This window comes from Vipera ursinii (assembly GCF_947247035.1).
Source record: "Vipera ursinii genome assembly, chromosome: 3".
NCBI classification, from domain to species: Eukaryota; Metazoa; Chordata; class Lepidosauria; order Squamata; family Viperidae; genus Vipera; species Vipera ursinii.
In genome coordinates, this window is record NC_139516.1 from 117,335,770 (window position 1) to 117,356,123 (window position 20,354).

Sequence of the window (20,354 nt, forward strand, 5' to 3'; positions counted from 1 at the left end):
CTGCTATATATCATAGGATGTAACGCTAACTCTGTAATTTATATTTTGTACAGTATATTTGAGATGGAAGACCATTGTTTCTTGCATTTTTTGTCATACTTATTTTTCAGCTAAAAAATTTAGAATACTGGAAAACACTTATGACTTAATTTTCAAAACCTTGCTTTATACAATGAATATAATATAACTATATATAAGCTCATGCATTCAGGCTGCTGCCTTGCTATAAAATACAAACAGGCAATAGAGTACTCATTATCAGACATTAAAGACATCAATTTATTATATTTTTCATTTATTTATGAACACAGATACTTAGCAGTATAAGCCACAATAATGAGTGTACTTCTATGACATTGTGACCTATTTCAGTTGAATAACCAGCCATCTTTTCCAATATTAATCAATTTGATTTTTGAGGAGAAACAATAGGACATTCCATTTGAAAAAAAGGACTGTTCTTGTAGTGAAGGAATCTGTGATATATCAACTCATGTTCTGTCATATTGCCACTACTACAAACATGCCCAGTTGCATTTAGTAATACCTCATCTACAACACTCAAATTTCCACTTGGATTCATTTTATTTACAGTTGTTATTAATTGTGATTAGTGTGATTTATTTCTCTTAATGTGGCTGTTTTATTGTAAATATTTCACACCTTGACCATGCTACTACTTTTACAATAGTTTTGCTGTGATATTTGCAATCTCACACTTTATTTTCTTTCTGCTTATAAGCTGGTCTATATTTTGTCTTTATTCAATTTGAACTTTTAAGAGATGCTGTAGTCTCATTCACCATGGAAGAGCCACTGTCTACAGTTAAAAGCTATTTAAATACGATTTGATATGCAAGTACTGATTTAACTTCTTTCTATTGTTTTCCTGCAAAGTTATTTTAGGATTGGTTTAAAGTAATTTGGCCTAATAGTAAACAAAATCAGTTTTCAGGATCTAAAGCTGTAATAAAGATTAAAATAAAAAGCAGCAACTGAAATTTTTAGCCAAAACTTGATTATAGATCAAAGGAAATATTAGCATCTTTGGTTATTTTTACAACTGAAAAACTTGTAAAATACATGGTCTGCAGTCTCCCAAAGGCACATATTGTTTAGATCAAACAGAAAAAGTTGAAAAAGGGGACATCAAGGATACAAAACAAAGATTTAATAAAGATTACACCTGATTAAGCCCCCTGACTACTTAAGCATGATTTGGACAGGCAAAAAACATTTAGGCAACAATGATAACTGTATTTTGCTGCAAATTCCATCTGTTCCGTGGTATATGTTTTCTAACTATGCTGTCAAAATAAATATGATTTAGAAGTACCACAATCGGACTTGGATATTTCATTTCAGAATTAAGAATGTACACGCCACACTTTCTTCTTTACGCCTTATCAATCATTACTTCCCCTCCCCTTCTGGGCGGGAAAGGGAGATGGCCGGTTGTGACTGCCAATTTGTTCCGTCCCGCTCCGCCCAATTGCCAGCGTCCTTCCATAAATTGAGAATTTATTAGGAAAGTGGAGCACTACTACTGGGCTCTAGTCATGCCATCCTATTTAGTGACAGTGGCGACGGGAAATCAGTGGTTCGCAGGCACCGACGACTACATCTACCTTACCTTGGTGGGCTTAGACGGCACGAGCGAGAGACATCTGCTTGACAAGGCGTTCTATAATGACTTCGAGCGCGGTGCTGTGAGTGAGGTGGTGGGCGGGCTGTGGAGTATCACTCGAGATCTGTACAATCGCTTCTCTCTAAGCCCGAGTTGTTTGAGATTTAAGTTTTACAGCGGCAAAAAGCCATTTCTTTTCTTGTCCCTCAGTAGTTCCTCATCGATATTGGCTTCCCATTTGCACTCTTACATCCTCTCTTCTAAGCTCCCGAGGGATGTTTGCATTCTATAATAATAATATAAAGTTGGAAGGGACCTTGGAGGTCATCTAGTCCAACCCCTTGCTCAGGCAGGAAACCCTATACCATTTCAGGCAAATGGCTGTCCAGTCTCTTCTTAAAAACCTCCAGTGTTGGAGCATTCACCACCTCTGGAGGCAGGTTGTTCCACTGGTTAATTGTTCTAACTGTCAGGAAGTTTCTCCTTAGTTCTAGGTTGCTTCTCTCCTTGACTAGTTTCCATCCGTTGCTTCTTGTCCTGCTTTCAGGTGCTTTGGAGAATAGCTTGACTCCCTCTTCTTTGTGGTAGCCCCTGAGATATTGGAACACTGCTATCATGTCACCCCTCACCCTTCTCTTCATTAAACTACACATACCCAATTCCAGCAACCGTTCCCTATATGTTTTAGCCTCCAGCCCCCTAATCATCTTGGTTGCTCTTCTCTGTACCCTTTCTAGAGCGGTACGTCTTTGCCTCCTGAATAGCAAGCAACAATTCTGAATATTCATTTGCCTTCTCATGGCAAGCGGAAAGTCTAGTGTACCTCCTGTATTAGGACTCGGAAATGCAGCTGCCTAGTGATGTTCTGTTGCACGATCAATATGAGAGCTATTTTGCAGGAAAGGATCCTTCCTGCCTCCGTTTGTTTGCTTGCTTTGTTTTTCTGGACCACATAGGGCAAAAATGGCCATACAGTACTGTACTATCTTAGAAGCGGGGGAAATTCAGTGTTCATACTTTTTTTCAGTGTAGTTCATCGGAAACCTCTGATTTGCTGTATCAGGATTGTGAAGATGGGCAAAATGGTATTTGCAAGAAGCACTTGGTAACTTTTTCTGTACCATCACACAAGAAATTGGGGAGGGGAGGCAGTTAATCAAAGGTTCCTCTAAGAATGTCTAGGCTTTTGTTTCTTATCTAATTAGGCTCGAAGAAGATGAAAATTCAAAAGGGAAATTTTTAGAAACAGTTCTGTTCAAAATTTTGAACAATAAATAAAACAGTGATGGATACTCTTTGTTGCTATCCTTTGCTTAGTCTTGCCCCATGTACCCAACTGTTGGGGTGGGAGGTGGGGAAGCAATTAAGAGAAGGAAATTGTTTTTGCAAGGAGCAATTAGTCATACTTTTCTGTGCCTTCTATGGATGTTACAGTGGCAGAGAGGTTTAGACCTAATTTCTATTGTCTCCTTAGCCTCAACTGTGACTGACATTCTAGAAAGAAATGAACAAGAGATTATTATAGGGGGATACAATTACTGTTTCTAAATGCTTACTCTTGGTTATCCTTTGGACAGTTTACTAGACAGGAATCTACTCTGCAGATTCATAACTGAATGTTTATAAGGTAAAGGTAAAGGTAAAGGTTCCCCCGCACATGTGTGCTAGTCGTTTCCGACTCTAGGGGCCGGTGCTCATCTCCGTTTCAAAGTCAAAGAGCCAGCTTTTGTCCGAGGACGTCTCCGTGGTCATGTGGCCGGCATGACTAGATTCCAAAGGCGCACGGAACGCTGTTACTTTCCCACCGTAGTGGCCCCTATTTTTCTACTTGCATTTTTACATGCTTTCGAACTGCTAGGTTGGCAGAAGCTGGGACAAGTAACAGGCGCTCACTCTGCTACGCGGCACTCGGGATTTGACCCGCCAAACTGCCAATCTTCTGATCAACAAGGCTCAACGTCCTAACCCACTGAGCCACCGCGTCCCTGAATGTTTATAACTCACTATCAACTCTGTGCTTTTTCCTCCAACAAGAGAAATATGTATGCATATTTCTAAATATAGTGCCTGTACAGGTAGTCCTTGACTTACGACCACAATTGAATCCAAAATTTCTGTTGCTAAGCGAGAAAGTTTCTTGCCACAGTTAAGTGAATCACTGCAGTTGTTAAGCTAGCACCATGGTTGTTAAGTGAAAATGGCTTCTGTCATAAATATGAATCAAAAATGAAGGCAAATATGAATCAGTTGCCAAGCATCTGAATTTTGATCATGTGACCATGGGAATACGGCAATGGTCATAAGTGTGAAAAGCTGTCGTAAGTAACTTTTTAGTGTCATTGTAACTTTGAACAATCACTAAATGAACTGTTGTAAGTTGAGGACTACATGTATATGTAATTAGATATTGCTAATATAACATTCTACTAGATAATATAAAGGAAATCTTTATGTAGTTATATAAACATTTATCATAAAAAGTAACTTATAAACATTATTGATTATAGTTAGGAGCTAAATGTACAATATATCTCTGGTATAATTATTTGGGAAACATTTATTTTGATACTTAGTTTTGCATTAATTCTTGGTAACATTGCCAACTTCTTAAATACAGTGCAACATGATTTTGTGACCTTCTTGCTGGATGGCTTCAGTTGCCCAAAACACTGCTGAAAGCACTGGAAAGGTTGTACTGTTTAGTTTATTTTTTTCTGTTTGGTATTTCCAGAACATGTATTAATTACTCATGTTCCCTTTTGGTAGCTCCTTGATTGCTGTAACAATTCACTTTCCATTTTGGGATGAAAAAGACAAAAATCTGGTTTTTTCTCATGAAAATCCTGACCCCCATCATGTATATTTGTGGCTCTGTCTGCCTTGCATTCTCTCCCTACCTGGACAGTTTAAATTGTGTTCCTCACAGGTGATAGTGAAGCCATTAGTCTGTCACACGTGCAAATTAAGCCTCTTATTAGTCACACCTGCCTTGTTTTTCATTATATTTGTGAAATTTATTTAAATTTTAATGGTCCTTTTCATATTTACTATTAAATATCCAAATATTATGCAAACGTGTCTTTTAACAGCTGCATGAATGAGATAGGAGGGGGTGGTTCATCTATCACTGTGAAATTAACTGTGTTAATGAACAGTCTGTACTGATCATATGTGATATAGGCAATAGTCAACATATTTTTTCTTACAAAACGATTCTATTGGCAATTCTTTTACAGCTAATGTGATATACATAAATTCAATATGTGTGCTTCTTTAGTCAAAGTCTTGTTTCTGTTCCTGTTACAAAAATATTTTCTGTTGTGAAATATTCCACTTCCCCATCTCAGTTAAGTCAAATATTTTCCTTTACCAGTGAACAATAAAAAATAACAATCAGCATGATAACATCATAAACAAGGTGAGCAAATTGCCAGGTACATATAGGGCATCAGCTAGATCAGACATGTCAAACACAAGGCCCAGGGGCCGGATCCAGCCCGCGAAGTGGTTTCATTTGGCCCGCGAAGCCATCCTGGAAACAGTGAGGGAACAGCCCCCACTGCCTTGGCCCTGGCCCAGAGACCCTCCTGCCAGAGACCCTCAGATCTGTCCCACTCCTGCCCAGGCCCCCATAGGCACCCTTGATGCGAACAATGTAGAGCTGGCCACAACCACCCAGTAGGCCATATGCACTCTAGCCACGCCTACCCAGTAGGCCACACCCACCCTGGCCACACCCACCCGGCCCCCTGAGGGCAACCGCAATGCTGATGCGGCCCTCAATGAAATTGTGTTTGACACCCCTGAGCTAGATCAATGATGGCACACCTTTTAGAGACCGAGTACCCAAACTGCAACCCAAAACCCACTTATGTATCCTCAGGTGCTGGGTGGGCATGGCCCATTGGGTGGGCATGGCTGTGGTGGTCACGGCAGACTGGGTGGGTATGGCCATGTCAATGTTGCTTGTGGGGAGGGATGCCTGTGGGGGCCAGGCAGGGTTGGGGGAGATCCAGGGGGTCTCTGGCGGGTGGGACGGTGGGCAGGAGGCTCATCCTGTGGGATGAGGCGAGGTGAGGTAGGAAGGCAGGGCAGGGGTGCCATTGTGGCAGGGCAAGGCAAGGTGAGACAGGGGCCGGGGTGATTGCTACCTGGCACTATTGGCCCCCTGCACACAGCGAGCGCATGGGGGCTAACTGTCCATCAGCAGCCACAGCCTGCCGGCCCCTCGGTTTTGGCACAACATGGCTGTTTGCCGCCTCATGTGTTGCACCCAATGCGGCTGCCATGAGATTGTGGAACAAGCCAGGCAGAGCTAGGGAACTGGTATACCAGTTTCTTACTGCCGCCTGGCTTGTTCCGTGGCCTCGTGGCAGCGGCATTGGGCAGGAGACAGCAAAGGGCCAGTTTCGCCATGATGCAGCTGTTTGCCACCTTGCATATTGTGCCCAATGCTGCTGCAATGCGGCTTTGTCAAAAGCGGCCATGAAACAAGTGGCGCAGGTTTTCCCCCAACCCGCTACATGGATTGTCCTGCTGCCACCATTTCCCCCCACCCCACGCACGAATCACCCTGCTGGCACCGCCGCTTGGAAAAGGCCTTTTCCAAGCCTCTGGAGATCTCATCCATGGCCACAGAGCAATTTTGCGGTGCCTCAGTGGCCTGATCCAAGCTCCAGAAGCTTGGAAAAGGCCTCTGTTGCTTGGATCGGCCATGGGGTGTGTGTTTGTGTGTGTGTGAAATCACTGTGCAGCCCTAGATCCGGGTGGCAGAGGCCTTTTCCAAGCCTCTGGAGCCCAGATCGGGCCACTGACATGCCGCAAAATCGCCCCAAGGGCATGGATGCGAACTCCAGAGGCTTGGAAAAGGCCTCTGCCACCCGGATCGGCCGTGGGAGGCGGCGCAAAAACGCTCTGCAGGCTTACCTGGACTCGCACTGGCAGTTGCCTCCACCATCCTGCCCAGATCTGCCCAGATCTTGCAGCTGCTCCCTGATTCCTAGTGCAGAGAGAATGAGAGCAAGAGCGCAGGCGCACATAGAGAGGCAGAGGGGAGCAGCCTGGCCCTGTCTCCCTCTGAGGCGATGGCGCAAATGCCCACAGGGACGTCTCCACGTGCCGCCTGTGGCACAGGTGCCATAGGTTCGCCACCACGGAGCTAGAATTGAAAACTGACTAAGAATTTATACATCAGTTACGCAGAGAGATAACTTTATTGTAGTCATTAACCAGCACAAGAGAATTGGTACTCAAACATAAAAAATTAAATTGATAGTGTCCGGTTAGTTATGAAAAGTACATGTAGACAAAAACATTTGACTAAAAGACAGTATTAAATCAGAATATGCTGAAAGGCTTGTTCAAGCCACACATATTCAACAAGGACAAAAGAGGTTAAAATTAGCAATGTGGATAGTATAAACTTTGAAATAGTAATATATACATCAGTTACAATGGAATCACACAGAACATTCCTGCCTGTAGATTCTCATCACTACTTGAACAGAATATCAAATCCATTGTGTGTCCTGTGGCATGCATAAAGCCAGAAACAAGTTAGGATTGGTCTAGTGCAGCATTGCCCAAACTGGGAAACTTCAGAGGTAAAGTTTCATCTTCAATGGCTATGCCAGGCTTCAAGATGGCGGCAAAAGAGCAAGCATGGTTACATTGCGGGGAGTACAGTTGCTATTAAACTAAGACAAAACAGTAGGAGGAATGGTGGAGAGGGAAAGATAAGTCATAGAAAAAGAAAAAAAGATTAGAGAAGAGAAAAGGAGAGGGAAGATTGGAGAAATTAGGAGGAAAATACCACCAAGGGCAGCGGCCTGCAGCAAACCTTTCCTGCTGAGAGAGGCTCAGCTGCACCTGAGAGGCCTAGCCAAGAGACCAGAGGCCTATTGAAGTGAGCAGGTAAGCGGAGAGGCAAACTGACTATGGCAGCTGTGGGGCAGAATGGTGAGCAGACCGAGGGCAGCACAATAACCATCAGAGAACAAAGAGGCGAGCCCGTGAGACTGTGGAGCAGGGTGGAGAGCCGACTGCAGAGAGGAGAAGTGAGCTTACTGTGCACCATCTCGGCAGTCCTGTTTGCTGGAGAAAGCAGAACACTGGCACGACAAACCAGCAAACAGGAGACATGTGGCTGCGGAACAGAGAAGTGGCAGCACAGCAGGGAAGAGAGCCAGCAGCAAGAGGCAGCACAGCGAATTACAGCACAGAAGGTAGTGTGGAAAGTATCGGTGGAGCAACGAGGAATCAGAGGATGTCTGCGGTGGAGCATTGCAGCACAGCAGACCAGCGATTGCGAATGGCAACAGAACAGCACGGCAGACCAAAGTTGGGGGGGAGGGGGGGCGCAGCACTGAGAAAAACAGGGAGAGCTGAATAGCCGGTGGTGGCAGACGAAAACAAGTAGGAAGAGAGGCTAAAAAAAAAAATTACAGAACACAAGGCAAAAAATAAAAGCAGAGTAGACAATAGCAAGTACAGAGCCTTGGTGGAGCAGTGGGCTAATGCCTCCTTAAGTAACATCAGCTGCCTGCAATTAGTGCAGGTTCGCATCCCACCAGGCTCAAGGTTGACTCAGCCTTCCATCCTTCCGAGGTAGGTAAAATGAGGACCCAGATTGTTGGGGGCAATTAAGCTGACTTTGTAATAATGCCGCTTGGGGGTGTGTGTGTGAAAGCCCTAATAAGCAGGCATATACATAGAATGAAGGCTACTGCTAAGCTTGTAAGCCGCCCTGAGTCTTCGGAGAAGGGCGGGATATAAATGGAATTAAAATAAAAATAAATAAAAATATAAAGGTAGAGAAGAAAGCTCTAAATAAAGCTCACAAGAAGGCAGGGAGGAATGGGATAATTATAGAACGTTCCAGGACAGGATAAGAAAGAACCTTGCATTTAAGCCCCACTCAACATTTGACATTTTAAATGAACTGCTAGAACTTTCAAATTTGAAACTAGACATTTCCCCCCAATTTTTAAATGATCTGTTAGAATATCAAATTTCTAAACTGGACATTTTCCCCTTTTAAAAATCTGTGGAAAAACCTTCTACACTCCCATTTTCCATTTTTTTCTCATTTTCATTGTTTTTAATCCACTCATGGAAAAAGAAACTGATGCTATTGCAATCCACAAAACATGTTCGATGTGTACGCTTATGCCCAAAGATGATCCAAAGTATAAATGTACCAAATGTCAACTAATTGTGTTATTAGAAGAAAAAGTAAAAAGTCTAGAGCAGACATGTCAAATCCGCGACATCACGTGACGTTGCACAATATATCCGGACAGTTTTGCCATTGCCGGCAATGGGGTGGGCGCGGCTTCTGCATGACGTGTCTGACCTGTGGGCTGGCAGTTTGACACCCCTGGTCTAGAGCACAGGTCTGCAACCCATGGCTCCGGAGCCGCATGCGGCTCTTTCAGCCGACTCCTGCGGCTCCTAGTCCTCTACTATGTGTAGTCCAAAAAAAAAAAAAGTGGGACTAAAAAAGTTCAACCAATTCAAATATGCGGGGTAGGTGCATATCTCGCCTTGGCTCCACTCTTCAGTCAAACCCTGTTCTGCGCATGCGCGCATGTACGTGCATGTGCACACATTTTTTGCGGCTCCCAGTTTTTCCTTTTGTGAGGGAGCCGGTTCCGAGTGGCTCTTTCACTGTTTCAGGTTGCTGACCCCTGGTCTAGAGGAAACTCTAACCACTTTGAAACTCAACCTACAAAATGAGAAACCCCAAACCTTGCAAGAAGAATGTGCCCAAATTGAACATAATAATGCTTAAACAACTTCTAAAATAACTGACCCCTTAGAAGAAGAAGAGAGATGAAACATGTCATTCATGGAAAAAAACACAAACCTAGAACAAAACCCCTGTCCAACCCAACCCCCTCTTATACAGCCCCACTGGTGCTGAGCAATCGATTTCATAGACCAGTGATGCCGAACCTTTTAGAGACCGAGTGCCCAAACTGCAACCCAAAACCCACTTATGAATCGGGTGCGGGGTGGGTGTGGCCCATTGGGTGTGTGTGGCCTATTGGGTGGCTGTGGCTGTGGTGGTAACGGCAGACTGGTTGGGACTAAAAAGTTCAATCAATCAATTCCCACTTTGCAAGATCTTTTTTTTCCCCACGCCACCACGGTCATAGACTGTCCCTGGAAGAAAACATGCAGGCACCTAGAAAAGAAGCATCATCAAATGTCCCTTAAAAAGTAGCAACATCAAGTGCTTCTGTGATAGATAGAAAAATACCCCAAAACTCCCTAGGAAAAAAGGTGATAAGAAATTCAATTCTCAAGGGAACAGAATCAGACATCTGTAGACCAGACAGTCAATCTAGAGAGGTATGTTGTCTCCCTGGAGTAAAAATCAAAGATATGGGTGAGAACCTAACAAAAATAATAAAACCCACAGATTACTAACCTTTTCTACATGTGGGGACAAATGACACAAAAATGAACCTAAAAACAATATCGAGTGATTACAAACAGCTCAGCAAGAAGGCCAAGGAGTTAGGTGCACAAGTAGTTTGTACTACCAATGAAAGTACAACATCCAGTAAGAAAACAAGGGATTCTAGAAGTGAACCTTTTGCTAAATGGTTGGTGTCACCAAAAACCCCTGGATTCCTGGACCATGGTCTGTACTACCTCCATGATAGACTTTTGGCAAGGGACGGGCTGCACTTCACAAAAACTGGAAAGAGTATTTTCAGAAAACGCCTGGCTCATTTTACCAGAAAGACTTTAAATTAAAACTGAGGGGGGGGAGGGTGAGCAATGTTTAGGATCTCCAAGACCTAATTATAAGCCAAACTTCCTAGAAAACATATCAAATAAGGAGGAAAGGGAAAGAAGACAAACTCAAACACCAAAGAGGAGTATAGGAATTATACCCAGCAGGGTTGGCGAACCTATGGCACACGTGCCACAGGCGGCACGTGGAGCCATCCCTGTGTGCATGCACACCATCACCCAAGAGGGAGGCGGGGCCAGGCTGCCCCGCCCCCTCTCCACGTGCTCCCGCACTCTTGCTCTCTTTCTCTCTGCACTGAGAATCAGGGAGTGTTGTGATTCAGGGTCAGCCTGTGGGTTCGGCAGTTGGGTCGGACAACGACTCAGAGGAGGAGGGGGGTGTTGAAGATCTTGCTGATGATAGCCCTCAGGCAGGCCCCTCCCACTTGGTCACCATGGAGACCCAGCTGTGTGAGCCTGACAGTGTGGATGAAGATGACCCACAGCTGGCCCTGTTCAAGGACGCCCGATGCATGAGGCAGTCAAGTTGGAGCAAACAGAGGAAGGCTGTGGGGCTTCTCGGAAGGAGGCAAGGAGAGGCCACGCCCTGAACTCTTTATAAAGGGAATATTTGGGGAGGGCTGGTTTGCTGAAAGCAACCGCTCAGATAGTGTTTCAAAGCTCCTGTATCTTGGTACGTGTCTTGTTTGTTTTTTGTAGTAATAAATTTGGCAGACGTCATTCCAGCCTCTTGCCATTTATAAAGGGGTTGCCTTTCTGCAGGGCCGGTAGCAGGCTGGTACAGAACAGGGAGCAGCTGCAAGAGCTGGGTGGATCTGGGCTGGATGGTGGAGGCAGCTGCAGCATGAGTCCAGGTAAGCCTCTGGAGTGATTTGCGCCCCTCCCAACAGCCAATCAGGGTGGCTGAGGCCTTTTCAAAGCCTCTGGAGCTTACACCCATGGCTGCGGGGCAATTGTGCGGTGTGCCAGCAGCCCAATCCAGGCTGCAGAGGCCTGCAAAAGACCTCTGCACAACAATTTTGCGCCCTCCCCACTGCCGATCCAGGCTGCGGAGACACCACAAAATGGCCTCACAGATGTTTTTTTTGCTAACCAATTAACAAATATATGTAGGAAACACAGTACAATAGTAATGGGAGACTTCAATTATCTTGACATCAACTAGAAGACTAATTCTGCACCAAGTGAAAAATCAAATAGATTCCTGACCAACCTAGCTGACAACTTTGTTGACCAAAAGGTAGAGGAGGGAACTAGAGGAACAGCCATATTGGAGAGCAGAGAAGAAGTGATAGAGTGAGTTGGAACTGCAGGAACCTTGGGTGAGAGTGATGATATCATACTAGAATTCAATACAATGCAAACACAAGCACTAGAACCAGGGCTTTTTTTCTCATAGAACACCCAGAACGGAGTTCCAGCACCTTTTTTGGATGGAACCTTGTAGGGTAGGCAAGGCGGGTTGTATGATGTGTGTGAGTTCTGGCACCTTTTTTTTTTTACAAAAAAAGCACTGACTAGAACATAATGATACAGAGCCTTAGAGTTTAAAAGAGTTCATTTTAACAAACTCCAAAAGAGCTTGGGAAAGATTCCTTGGATGACAATTCTAAAGGGGAAAACAACTCAAGCAGCTTGGGAAATTCTGAAAAATACGATCATAAAAGCCCAACCCAGCACAATACCACTGAAAAAGAAAAACAAGAAATCTAAGAAAAAACCAGCATGGTTGCACAAATATCTCTGATAAATTGACAGACAAAAAGGACAAGTACAAAAAATGGAAAGAGGGACACATAACTAAGGCAGAATATCAGCAGATAGCCAGAATCGCAAAGAAGAAGTTAGGAAATCAAGGTTCAGAATAAACAAAGACTTACAACAAAAGTAAAAGATAATAAAAAAAGTTTATTTCACCACTAAAGAGGAAAGATGGCAAGGAAGGAAGTAACAGGTAGCAGAGAGTAAGCAGAGTTGCTTAACTCATTCTTTGTATCGGTCTTCACATAAAAAGAAATTAGAGGCCAATTTACCAAAAACATAACTGAAAAATACAGACTAGAAATAAAAGTTAGAATAAGAAATGGTAGGAGAACACTTGTCTGATCTTGATGAACATAAATCACTGGGACCTGATGGATTACATCCCAGAGTTCTGAAGGAGCTGGTCGATGTCATCTCAGAATCACTGTACCATATCTTTCAAAAATCCTGGAGCACCGGGGAACTACCAAAGGATTGGAAAAGAGCTGACATGGTTCCCATCTTCAAAAAAGAGGGGGAAAAACAGACCCAGGAAACTACAGATCAATCAGCCTAACACTAATACCTGGGAAGATACTGGGAAAGATAATCAAAAAACAGAAACAAATAAAGTTATAACTAGAAGCCAGCATGGGTTTGTTAAAAATAGATCATGCCAAACCAATCTTATTTCATTTTTTGACCAAGGAACTAAATTAGTAGACCAGAGAAATACTGTGGACATAGTATACTTAGACTTCAGCAAGGCATTCGACAAAGACAAGTAGACCAAAACATACTTCTTGGAATGCTAGAAAAAAGTGGGATAGTCAGCATCACCACCAGATGGATTTGTAACTGGCTGACAAACCATACTCAATGAGTAACCTCAATGGTACTATGTCTACATGGAGGGAAGTAAGCAATGGGGTACCACAAGGTTCTATCCTAGGCCCGGTACTCTTTATCTTCATAAATGACTTAGCTGAGGGAATAGAGGGGGAACATCAAATTTTGCAGATGATATTAAGCTGGCAGGAATAGCCAAAACCCGAGATCAGGCATGTCAAACTGCTGGCCCAGGGGCCAGATGCATCATAGCAAAACCGCGCCCACCCCATTGCCTGCAATGGCAAAAAAGTCACAATACGTCGCAACATGTCACGTGACATTGTGAGTTTGACACCCCTGCCCTAGATGATAGGCTCAAGATCCAGAAAGATCTTGAGAGACTTGAACACTGGCCCTATCTAACAAAATGAAATTTAATGTAGAGAAAAGTAAAGTCTTATACTTAGGCAGGAAAAACCAAAAGTACACATATAGATTGAATGAAACCAGGCTTAATAGCAGTAACTGTGAGAGGGATCTTGGGGTCTTAGTAGACAATCAATTAAATATGAGCCAATAGTGTGTAGCAGCAGACTGGACTGCCATCTGTCAGAAATGGTGTAGGCTCTCCTGCTTGGTTGGGTGGGGGGGTTGGACTAGATGACCTACAAGGTCCCTTCCAACTCTGTTATTCTATTCTGTTCTGCTACCTTGGGAGATTCTGACAGTTGTAGTCTTACACATCTGAATTTTGCCCTAGTTGGGAAATACAGTTCTGCTGTCATGATGGAGGACATGAACTGTTCTAGACATGTTTCAACAACTGGTTGCTTTGGACATGTTTCACAATACAGGAAGGGCAGTGGTGACAAAGCTGCTAAAAGCACATTGTAAAAGTCTTCTTTACAAATGAAATAAAACACTCCTGAAAATGTGAAATTAAATTATTTGCAAGTGGCTGCATTTAGGTTGTCTAGCAGATCACAGCCTTTTTTCCCTTCTTCCCAGACTGATACTTATGATGTTACAGTGGCAGAGGACTTGGGGGAGATCCAACTGATAAAAATTGAAAAGCGGAAGTACTGGTTTCCTGATGACTGGTACCTTAAATATATCACTGTGAAAACACCAGTTGGTGATTACCTGGAGTTTCCATGTTACAGGTGGATAACAGATGAAAAAGAGGTGGTTTTACGAGATGGTCGAGGTAAGTGCATTTTCGAGGCAACTTTAGATATTTGAACAATGCTGTAATATCTCCCCTTCCTTGTTTCTTCTGTAAGACCTCTATAGTCTTCTAATTGTTCCTCTTCAGACTTGGTTTTTACTCTGCTCATCATCTTCGTAGCCATCCTCCTAACTTTTAACTTAATTCTTAATTTAGTCCTTTGTCCAGAATGGTATAGGGTCTTCTGCTTGAGCAGAGTTTGGACTAGAAGACCCCCAAGGTCTGTCCCTTCCACCTCTATTATTCTATAATTTTGTGATTCACTTCAGCTTAACATCTTGAACTATGGTACTCAGAACAGGACACAGTACTTCAAATGGGGTCTGGCCAGGGCAGAGTGGAGCAGAGCAGAACTTTATGCTTCTGTTAATGTTGGAATAATAAATAATATTCACAATGTTTCAGTGAAGCCTGTCACATGATACTTGTTTTCTCAAGTTAGGACCTCTAGTTGTTGCTGCATTTTTTTCCCTTATACTTTGTGCACCAACTTAGAAACAAGTGAGGTTTGAGTGGTACCACTTGGCCTCTGTCTTTGAAATTCTGTAGCCTGGTTTCCTACTTCTCTAATTGCATTCTGCTGATGAGTCCTTAATTGCATATACAATTCTGGGATTTTGCCATCTTCCTCTTTTTGAACTTCCCATTTGAAACTGATGATGCACCTGCCAAACATTTTTTTCTAGTTGTGGCTCATTTCCAGGAGACTTCATGAAGGTAGCAAAGGCCGTTGTCATTGAATCTTGAAGCTTGAAGACTTCAGCGCAAAAAAGTGCTTTTCAGACCAGTGTGATAATTAATAAAAATAATATTCTGTAGCTGCTATGAACTAAATTCCATGATTGACATAGCTGAATGATACAGAGTGCTTAAAGGATTTGAAAGTGACAGAAGTAGTAAAAAGGAGGAAGAACTGCATTGTGTAGCAGGCAGTTTCTTCACTCTAGGATCTGGCTGAAAGAAATGTGTTTCGAGGGATTTGTCCTCTGTGCTTTCCTGAATTGCCAAAATCCAAGTAGGCACAGAACTGAAATTCTTCAGCAGGTAGTTCTTTCAACCAGCCCCCCAGAGATGAGTGGGAGTCCTCTTGATGGGTAGCGGCAGCTTGCAATCTTCCCTGCTGGCTTCCCCACTGCATTTCTGGGAAAGTCAGCAGAGAAGGCTACAAATAGCGATCATATAATCATGGGCACATGGCAATCAGTTTGTTTATTTGCCATATGGCATAACAGAACACAGTATTAATGCATCTGAAAAGAGCTGTCTTTATTTTCATACTGCTGCTTCTTGTTGGGTCCTTGTGAAGTCCAGCAGCTGGAATGGGTAGACTATCTAGCTACGACAAGGTCACATTGCCTGGGGTGCACCACAAGGAGACTAGTCTACATTGCACTTGTGGCATCCCATTGTAAGTGTGAATATGTTGTCAGTTACCCAGATCACAATCATGTGACTGCAGGGATGGTGGTGGTGCAATGTTTTGCAAAGGTTGGAAGTGTTTTACAGGCTGTGTTGTTAAGCAAATGGTTATAACTCAAGGACTACCTGTAGACATCTATATCTATGCACAGAAATCCAACTAAATAAACTTAGCAATGCTACAAAGAACATTTACATGTAATTAAGAATATTTGCCCCAAATGATGGCCATTTAAAATATCCAAAGTTTTACTTAGAAAAGTTATACTTTTAGCAGACAGGGGAAAAAAATTCCAGTTTTGGGGCATTTAAACTTCCATCTAAACCAGGGCTTTTCAACCTTTTCACCCATTGTATCACTTTTAGGATATGGCAACATTCGAGTACTACCAGTACCACTTTGGTCATCAAAAACTTGATGAACAAAAAAAAGGAAAAAAGTGATGAAGTACAGGTAGTCCTTGACTTACAACAGTTCGCTTAGTGACTGTTCGAAGTTACAATGGCACTGAAAAAAGAGCCCCCCAAACCACAGCTGAGCAAGACACCTGCCTGACCGCCCGGCGGCGCTCTTCCTCCTGTCCGAGGTTTTCATTGTTGTGAGCATTTCTGTTGAGGATTGGGAGTGGGGGTGGGGTGGGGAGGGGGTGTTTGGTTTTTATTCCCCCCCCCTTCTGCTGGGTGCTTGCAGCAGGTTTTTGTCACTTCACATCACCCTGGGACACTGTGACCGTCTTAAATATGAATCAGTTGCCAAGCATCTGAATGTAAATCAAAAGACCCTGGAGATGCTGCAACATTCCAGCTGATTGGCGCTTCCTCTGGGCTCAGAAGCACCAGGATCAGCCCCAAGCTCCAGCTGGAGCCTGGCACTGATCCTGGCACTTCTGCTGAGCCATGACAGCCCTGCAGCTCCAGCCGTCTCTTGCTCAGGCTTGTGTGGTGCTGCCACTGGTTCAGCTCATTCCCCTCCCCTGCTACCACTTTTCTAGGATGGTCACATACCACCTGCCAGGTGCCAATGTACCATAGGTGGTACCCGTACCACTGGTTGAAAAGCCCTGATCTAAACTATTCATAGCTTCTCATTTAAAAAAAAAACCCTGAAAACCATTGGGAGTTGAATTTCAAGTGCAAAAAAACACATTTAAATGAAAATTTCTAATAGTTTGGAAAAATTCTGATTCAATATACAGGTGAAACTCAAAAAATTGGAATATTGTGCAAAAGTTCATTTATTTCAGTAATGCAACTTAAAAGGGGAAACTAATATATGAGATAGACTCATCACATGCAAAGCAAGATAGTTCAAGCCATGATTTGTCATAATTGTGATGATTATGGTGTACAGCTCATGAAAACCCCAAATCCACAATCTCAGAAAATTAGAATATTACATGCAATCAATAAAACAAGGAGTGTACATAGAACAATATCGGACCTCTGAAAAGTATAAGCATGCATATGTACTCAGTACTTGGTTTGGGCCCCTTTTGCAGCAATTACTGCCTCAATGCGGCGTGACATGGAAGCTATCAGCCTGTGGCACTGCTGAGGTGTTATGGAAGACCAGGATGCTTCAATAGCGGCCTTCAGCTCTTCTGCATTGTTTGGTTTCATGTCTCTCATCTTTCTCTTGGCAATGCCCCATAGATTCTCTATGAGGTTCAGGTCAGGCGAGTTTGCTGGCCAATCAAGCACAGTAATCCCACGGTCATTGAACCAGGTTTTGGTGCTTTTGGCAGTGTGGGCAGATGCCAAGTCCTGCTAGAAAATGAAGTCAGCATCCCCATAAAGCTCATCTGCAGAAGGAAGCATGAAGTGCTCCAAAATTTCCTGGTAGACAGCTGCGTTGACCCTGGACAGTGAAGCACAGTGGACCAACACCAGCAGATGACATGGCTCCCCAAATCAACACAGACTGTGGAAACTTCACACTGGACTTCAAGCATCTTGCAGTGTGTGCCTCTCCATTCTTCCTCCAGACTCTGGGTCCTTGGTTTCCAAATGAGATGCAAATGTTGCTCTCATCAGAAAATAGGACTTTGGACCACTGAGCAACAGACCAGGTCTGTTTTTTCTTAGCCCAGGTAAGCCCAGGTAAGACGCTTCTGACGTTGTTTGTTGTTCAGGAGCGGCTTGACAAAAGGAATACATTTGAAGCCCATGTCCAGGATCAGTCTGTGTGTGGTGGCTCTTGATGCACTGACTCCAGCCTCAGTCCACTCCTTGTGAAAGTCCCCAACACTTTTGAATGGCCTTTTCCTGACAATCCTCTCCAGGCTGCAGTCATCCCTGCTGCTTGTGCACCTTTTTCTTCCACACTTTTCCCTTCCACATAACTTTCTATTAATGTGCTTTGATACAGCACTTTGGGAACATCCAACTTCTTTTGCAATTACCTTTTGAGGCTTTCCCTCCTTATGGAGGGTGTCAATGATGGTTTTCTGCACAACTGTCAGGTCAGCAGTCTTTCCCATGATTGTGATTCCTACTGAACCAGACTGAGAGACCATTTAAAGGCTCAGGAACCCTTTGCAGGTGTTATGGCTTAATTAGCTGATTAGAGTGGGACACTTTGAGCCTAGAATATTGCACCTTTTCACAATATTCTAATTTTCTGAGATTGTGGATTTGGGGTTTTCATGAGCTGTATGCCATAATCATTACAATTATGACAAATCACGGCTTGAACTACCGGTATCTTGCTTTGCATGAAATGAGTCTATCTCATATATTAGTTTCCCCTTTTAAGTTGCATTACTGAAATAAATGAGCTTTTGCATGATATTCTAATTTTTTGAGTTTCACCTGTATAGCCACAGAAGATGGATGCAGTGGGATTGGGGAATCTGTTACATTCGCAAGGAGAATGCCCTGAAATGCTTAGCCGTATAGTAGTTTTCTCATCCTTGAAAAAGTCCCATACTATGCTATAGCAAAACACCAGTTTATCTCCCTGTCCATCTCTGCAGCTGCTTTTTAGAATAGAATAGAGCTGGAAGGGACCTTGCAGGTCTTCTAGTCCAGTCTCCGCTCAAACAGGAGACCCTATCATTTCAGACAAGTGGCTGTCCAGTCTCTTCTTAAAAATCTCCCCAATTTCTGAAGGAAAGCAGTTCCACTGATTAATTGGTATAATTGTTAGGAAGTTTCGCCTTAATTCCAAGTTGCTTTTATGTCACTGCAGTGATTTTCACCTAGTCCTCCTCCTCTGTCCCTCTTCCCCCTTTGCTTCTAGCACTGATCAACTGCTGCAAAATTTGCTCCTAATGCACTGCAGCTGCTTCCCAGCCTTTTCCCAACAATATGTGAAGACTTATTAGTTGCAGATTGTAGCAATGAACAAGTCAGTGTCATCCACCATCTGACATAAAATGTTGCAATGAAATTCTTCATTCAGCTCAGGATTGCATTATATTCCAAGAGAGCAGATAGCAACTCTTTTTCTGAGCATTCTAACTTTCCCTCCTATACTTAATTTGCAAACGCTGCAGCTTTTCATCTGTCTCTTCTCCTTTTCTAAAGCTCATTTTCCTGTTTCAAACTCTGCCTTTCAATATGTTCCCCATTCTGCTATCATGTCTGTTTGCCTAATATTACCCTCTTAATAAGAATGTTTAACTTCCGTTTCCCTCCCATCTTCCTGTATAATAGATAGAAAAGGCGGGGTGGGAAGACCTGACAATGAAGAAAAACTGCATGTGTAGGAAGTGCACATGGAATAGGCTTTTAATGACAGCACACCACATCATAATTATATAAATACAAATTTATATGTAAAGAAAACTACATTAAGAAACAATTTTAAAAAATGGAGAAATGTTGGGATTTGATGGCATGTCTGCAGAAATGTTAAAACCAATACACAAAATTGGCACAGACGTTTCAACAAAATTCCAAAATTAAAACTAATACTTTTATTCCCCAGTCTAAAACAGAAGAAAAATGCAGTGAATATTTTATGATCAATTTGGTGAATCATGTTTTAAAAGGTTTCTTAAAACTAGTTTAAAGCAGGAGGTAGCGTCAGTATAAATCTGTTTTGAATGTTATCCAGTTTGAATTCAGGAATGAATTAGGATATCAAGGATGGAATTTTTAAAATGTAGAATAATAACAATTTTGCTAGATATATAGAAAATTATTAGACTAAATAATATATATGTATGTATGCATTTTTATCACATTTTGGAATCTCCCTCACAGAGGAATTTTATAATATTTTGGAGTCAGATAATTTATAAATTCCATAAATCAATATCTTGTCATCCAAATTATTTTTCTAGTGTAAAATAGATTAAAAATGTTTTTATTAAAACAATGTTTTAAGTTTGGAAGAATAGAAACATAGTTTGATAAAGGATACTCCCCTTTTAACTCCTCTAATATATATCAGTCCGGAAGATTATTATGGTTTGGTGAAAATGAAATCTTTGAAATTACACACTAAGTGCAGTTCCCACATTGTTCTGTTATACCAAGAAGCAGTGCTTTTTTTGTAAAAGAAAAAGGTGCCGGAACTCACACATGTCATACAACCCACCTTGCCTACGCTACAAGGTTCCATCCAAAAAAGGTGCCGGAACTCCGTTCTGAGCGTTCTATGAGAAAAAAAGCCCTGCCAAGAAGTATGCTGTGATGTATTTTGTCAAATGCCTTACTAAAGTCTAAGTATTCTACATGCACAGCATGCCCTTGATCCACTAATTTCGTCATCCTATTAAAAAAGGCAATAAG

The 20,354-nt window shown here is 42.7% G+C and overlaps 1 protein-coding gene across 2 annotated transcripts in view; it reads left to right on the forward strand.

Moving 5' to 3' along the window:
- Positions 1 to 1,525: 1,525 nt before the first annotated feature.
- The window catches only part of ALOX5 (arachidonate 5-lipoxygenase), a 97,442-nt gene continuing 78,613 nt past the window's right edge, over positions 1,526 to 20,354 (forward strand). The window contains exons 1-2 of one of the 2 annotated variants that reach the window (XM_083357544.1): positions 1,526 to 1,637; positions 13,976 to 14,174. In XM_083357544.1, the coding sequence (XP_083213670.1) occupies positions 1,560 to 1,637; positions 13,976 to 14,174 (277 nt within the window). In that variant the 5' untranslated portion in view covers positions 1,526 to 1,559. Of the gene's footprint in view, positions 1,710 to 13,975; positions 14,175 to 20,354 lie in introns of both variants that reach the window. The other variant, XM_083357543.1, reaches the window with a different exon arrangement.